Raw genomic sequence first — 5748 nt, 5'->3', positions numbered from 1 at the left:
GATTATTCTTAGGTCAATGACCCAGAGTAGCTCACCAATCAACTTCTATCTCAGTGAAACTCCCTTCAGCTCATCAAAAAAAATAAAAATAAAATAAAAGGGCCACTTCTGTGATGATATTCCAACAAAAGATGCCCCCCCAAACAAGAATCAAACATTAATTTTGCCCATTAACTGATTCACTACCGTAAATCTGAGCTCCAGAGAAAAAGAATAAGTTTAGATATTACGTTTTTTTATAGCAGGTCATTTGAATGTCTAACTTAAAAGTACACGTTGTGCATCGCTTGTCACAGAAACTCCAGAAACAGGTTTAACTTTTTCAAAAATACGGGGTTTATTGACTTAACTGCAATCAATACTTACAAAAGAAAAAAAAAAAAGGTTTTCCATAAGAAATTACTGTAGTGAAAACACATGGCTGGAACAAAACAAAAAAAATACATTCAACAGTTTTACTTTCTTTGTGTCAGACTGTTCACCTCCTCCAAAAAAACCACAGAGGGCAACAAGGAACAAGCGACATAAAAACTGTCCTCCATTATCAATATAAAAAGGCAAAAGTGCCTTAGCTACCTGGAATGTATTCGATGAGGCACTTCCACTGGTTAAGAGGCACATGGGGGGGGGGGGGCAAGCAAGCGCATCAAGCATCCAATCAAATTAAAAGAAAATTTATACTTTCCTCAACCCATTTGGTCAAAGCTATTGCTTGTAATAACGGACTAACATCTGAACATAACCAGTCCTCCAACTCACTGGACTGTCCTCAAACCACTGGATTTCTTTTTCTTAATTTGGCACCCCTTAAAACAAAACAAAAACAACCTCCAAACGGGGAACTTGGTTAAATTAACGTCATAACAGTGAGCAACTGTCGCTATCGGATCACTTTAAGGTCATGGGAATCGATCGAGCAAATCTAATAAAAAAAACAAAAAAGGTGGAATTGCAGTCCGATGAGGAGTAAAGAAAAATAAAGTACAATAAATATTAAAAAGAAACGCAAAACCACTTTTTTTCCATCTTTAAATAGTTTCATTTGACAAAAGTGTAGTTGCAGAACAAGTCATTGAAGTACAATATATTAAACTGTGAAAAAAAGAGAAAAAAAAAAGAAAGCTGACAAAAAACCGTCTTCACAATCTTTAGATTATTATGGAAGATCATAATTTAACATAAAAGAAAATATATTCTATTGTTCATTATCCAGATAAATACAAAAAACAAAAATTAACAAAAAAAATGCATATGATCACCAATAAATATGTTCTGATAAGTTAAATAAGCAGTGACACACAAACCTTCTGTCTGGAAAGTTTTTTTTTTTTTTCAAATAATAACCTTAATAAAAAATAATTAGAAAATAATGAAAGCAAAAGGGATGTAATGAATACAGAGAGCTCCTCTGAGCGAGGGGGGGTAAAGTAAAATAGCTTGGAGATCCGATCTTGTCGACACTTTTGGATGCAAACGGCATCATGGGAATGCTGAACTTCCCGGATCGAAGGCGAATGTGGAGAAGGTTGAATGTTTAGGGTTGATGAAGACTTCCTTCCCAAGTAAGAGAAAAAGCCAGTGACCAGCAACATGGGGGTGGGGGGCACAACCAACCTCCAGTTTAAAGTCCTTCTTGTACTCAGCCAGTTCAATTACATAAGGGCTTTAAAGGAAGAGGAGGGGCAAGTGAGGGAAAGAAAAAAAAAAAAAAGCAGTAGTCCATTCACCCTAAACATGCAGAAAACCGCCCCAGGCACTTTTTAACTATTTTTTTTTTTTAAAACCTATTCATATATTTTCAGGGTCTGTTATTTTTTTTTTTTGTTTTTTATTATATATCTCAGCTCAGTCTGTAAAAACGTCTGCCGTAGAGCTACATTAGTGAGCACCAACTAGCTAGCTCAGGATTTGAGGGTGGGTAAAGGAGGAGGGGGGGGGGGGGTCTGGTGCAATGCACCCCCCCCTTCCCAAGGCCACTTGTGCTGCTACACATTCAAGAATTGGTGGGGGGGGGGCACACAACAGAAAAAAGAAGGGACAAGTGGCACCTGGGAAAACAGTCAACGGTTGTTCATGATTTTCATTGTTCGGCTCTCTCTCCGGGTTTGGCACCACGACACGCCGGCCGCATCATCTGTGAGGGCTGATGTGCAGAATAAAGGAATTGGGGGGGGGGGGGTGAAATGACAACTGGAGTTAAGAAAGTTCCCTTAAATGATTACCCAGAGTTTGAGTAAAGCAGGCCAGAGAAGCTTCATGGGGAGGGGGCAGAGGTAGAGGGGAGTGCCATGTTTTCTGCGATAAAGGCGACTTGCCAGGTGTAGGGGGGGGGGGGGGGGGGGTCTAGTCATCAGAGATGGAGAGGCGGCTGAAGATGGGAAGGCGGCGTGTGGTGTCGAGGGTTGGGGACTCCGAGCCGCTCAGGCTCCCCCCGGAGCTGCTCTGATAGCCTTCCTGGTCTGACAGGGAGTCTGGGGGGCTGGATGGAGACTCGAACATCTGAGGGGACATGGATCTGATGAAGAAGGATCTGCTTGTGGGGGAAGGAGGAGCAGGGGTGTTGGACTCCACAGCACCGGTGCTGAGGCTGGGTCCAAACAGGCTGGCCAGCTCCTGGCTGGAATAGGTGAAGGGGTTGCTGCTGGGCCAGTCTGGGACCTCATCGGGGAAGAAGATGGGCGGCGGGGTGACGGAGGTGGGGCTGTCCCGCAGGCCGGCTGAGCTGGAGAAACCGGCGAAGCTGTAGCTGTGCTGCAGGCGAGGCCTTTCCATCTTGTTGGAAGAGTTTAGGGGGGAGGACTGCTGTGGGGGTCCACGGCGCTCCTCTGCATTGTGGATGAAATGGCAGCGAGGCCCGTAGGGGCAGAACCCGATGGTGTGAAAGGTGCGGCAGAGCTCTGTCTTGTATTTGGGATGGCGGCTCAGGCTGCGGAGTTCGTGGATGCCGTGGGCAAACTGGCATTTGTCACCGTACTTGCAGGAGCCGTTCTCCTCGAAGGGCCTGCAGAGCTCTGTCTTGTAACGGCTGGAGTTGACCTGGCTGCCCCCGCAGGTGGGGCTGGCAGGGCACTTGTTGATGAGCCTTTCCCCCGTCTCTGAGAAGGAGCGGTCTCGCAGGCGGTTCTCCTTGTTGCTGCTGGCGTTGCCAACCCCTGAGATGAGCGAGGAGTGGTCCGCTGCCTTCAGGCTGTTCAGAAACTGGTTCTGGTTGAACTTTGTGCTGCTGACAGAGTGCCGCCGCTGGTACACGCTTCCCACCGAGGGAGATCCCACCGCCTTCCTGTCCAGCAGGACCCCGGTGGGACTGGAGAGGGGCACGTTGGTGCCAGTGCAAGGGACAGACATGGGGTGGGGGAGACTCAGGTTGTTGTTGTAGCTCATCAGCTTGTTGTTCTGCAAGAATAAACAACGCTGCATTAGAGAAAAACATGAATGCAGAAGCTGCAGGTTAGAAGCTCGGATGCAGGTCGATAGGCCAGCAGCTGGTTTGGCAGGTTGCCTCGGTTAGGAATGTGCGCCTGCTCAGTAAAAAGGAGAAGCAGCACACCAGAGCTCTGTGCTGCAGGGGCCATTGCATCATTTGAAAGTTAATGAAAGCATTCTCTGCTGCATGACAAGAGGAACCTGATCTGCGTTACAAAGCACGTGCAAAACCAGCGGAGATCACCGGTTAGCCGATTTACATAAATGCAACAGATCAGGGGGGGCAGAGCGGGAAAACGGCGGCGGTGAAATAAACGATCCGTGGCGTGTATGCAAAAAAAAAAAAAAAAGAAAAGCAGCAAAAACCCACGCGTAAACAGGTCCCCGCTAAGCAAACATCCAGGTTAACCCGATCACGTTAAATGCTTTCCAGGGGCTATAGCCAGGCCAGCGTGGTCAATTATTAGCAAAGCACAAAACCCCGCGTGAGACTTTAACTTTACGACTTTAACTTTTGTTTTACGGCCTTCAAAAAGTTAGCTGATGTGGCACATGTTGAAAAGCTGATTCAAACTCATGCTAGCTCTAGCTAAAAGCCCGCGAGGCATTTTACTTATCACACATTATGGAGAGGAGAACGTAAACGGACAGAATTAGAACGGGGGAAAAAGGAAGATTAAAGCCAAACACACGTAGGAAAGGGAATCGGAGTCCGCAAAAATGGCGGCTCCTCATTCCTCCACAGCGGCTAACAGGCTAACCAGCAAGAAAGAAGAGGAAGAGAAGAAAACTTTTAAAGTTTCCCAGCTACCTTGTTCATTACTTCGAAGTCGAAGAAGGGAGAAACCACAGCTGTGGTCATGGCTGCACAGATCAATTCAAAAAGGTAATATGCGAAGAAAAAAAAAAAAAAAGCCCAAACGACTGTTGTTTGGAAAGTTACGCAGCTGCGCAGAGCCTCTGGTTCGCTGCTCCCGTGTGTTTTTCGCAGACTCCCCCTCTGCGCGTCTCCGGCTCACATTTGCTTTTATAATCTCAAGCAGGAGGAGCCTGCAGCTCTCTTTAGGGCGTCAACTTTCAGAAACTTTTTTTTTTTACCCCCCTCCCTCTCCGCTGTGTTAGTGGATATTCAACAGGTTTTCATGTAAAGGAATCAAACCTTTAACAGAGCTCAGATTCTGGATTTCTCTCAAAGAAAGAGAGAACATTGAAGTCTGAAGACTTTCCTCCTGTTTTTCTTTTCTTTTCTGAGGTTGTTTACCAGGAAGCACAGGATTTGATCCAGGATCTGCTCCTCTGTAATTAATTTACTCCTAATTGCTGAACTCTTGTGGGACTTTCCATGTGTTTAAGCAGTTTTAACTCCTTCCCTGCTGCAGTTAAATAACCATTACTGACTTGTTTTTATTCCTGGTCTTCCCTTTTTTTTCCACAGTTTCTTTTCTTTTTTTTTTTTTTTTTGCAGCCCTAGCGTGTGATATAAAATCTCACAAGCTGCAAATCCATGACAGACCTTTGAAAATCCATGAGAGTGCAGCAGGCAGAGTTTGCCTCAGAACACAGGAGGCGGCAAAAAAGAAAAAAAAAGAAAAGAAAAGTTGGGGGAGCGTGTTGTTAACAAAAAAAAAAAAAAAAAAAGTTGGAGGAGGGGATGAGGAGGAGATTTATGGTGGACGTTTATTACTACACAGCACTGCCCCAGGGAGGTGAATGAGGCTGGTGGGGATAGAGGAGGCAGAACATTCCCTTTCCCCTTCCTCCTTTTTGCCTATCCAGGAGCCAAGCAGGAGGAGGTGGTGGGGGGAGAGCTTTGTCTCCCTGGAGGAGGCAGGGAAGCTTGTTTTTGCAAAGAAAGGAGAGTCCAACTAATGCAGCAAGAAAAGTAGATGAAACCTTTTTGGTTTTCAGCTGCTTTTGCAGGCAGGGAGGCGGGCAGGCAGGCAGGCAGGGCGTGTTTGAGTTTTACAACAAGCCGGGCCTTGTGGAGCCATCTCCCCCTGCAGTGTTTTCACAGACGACAGGCCGGGATGACACACTTGCTAGAAATCACGTCTGCAGTTCAAAGGCCTGGTAACTGATTGATCAGATGGATCATCTGAGGATCTGATAGAGTGTTTGAGGAATAAATACAGCAGGGGGAGAGGGGGAGTAGTCTTTATTTCCCAGGGAACACAAACACTTGGGAGCTTTCTGGAACCTTTATTACTACAAAAATCACCCTATTTCTAATGTGCAATAGTATGTTTTTATAATACTCTGTGTGCATTTTCTGCAGTTACATTCTCCTGCCAGTAGGATATTTCACTACCATGTAACCCTTGTGCT

The 5748-nt window shown here is 45.7% G+C and overlaps 1 protein-coding gene across 1 annotated transcript; it reads right to left on the bottom strand.

Moving 5' to 3' along the window:
- Positions 1-312: 312 nt before the first annotated feature.
- zfp36l1 (ZFP36 ring finger protein like 1) lies at positions 313-4444 on the bottom strand. The gene is made up of 2 exons (XM_023951385.1): positions 4235-4444; positions 313-3393 (listed from the first exon to the last, which is right to left on the bottom strand). Exons 1-2 carry the CDS (start codon positions 4283-4285, stop codon positions 2344-2346), a joined length of 1101 nt encoding a protein of 366 aa, XP_023807153.1. The 5' UTR covers positions 4286-4444; the 3' UTR covers positions 313-2343.
- Between the last annotated feature and the right edge of the window lie 1304 nt (positions 4445-5748).

Source organism: Oryzias latipes, chromosome 22 (genome assembly GCF_002234675.1).
Source record: "Oryzias latipes chromosome 22, ASM223467v1".
NCBI lineage: Eukaryota > Metazoa > Chordata > Actinopteri > Beloniformes > Adrianichthyidae > Oryzias > Oryzias latipes.
This window is presented reverse-complemented; position numbering and strand designations above follow the sequence as displayed.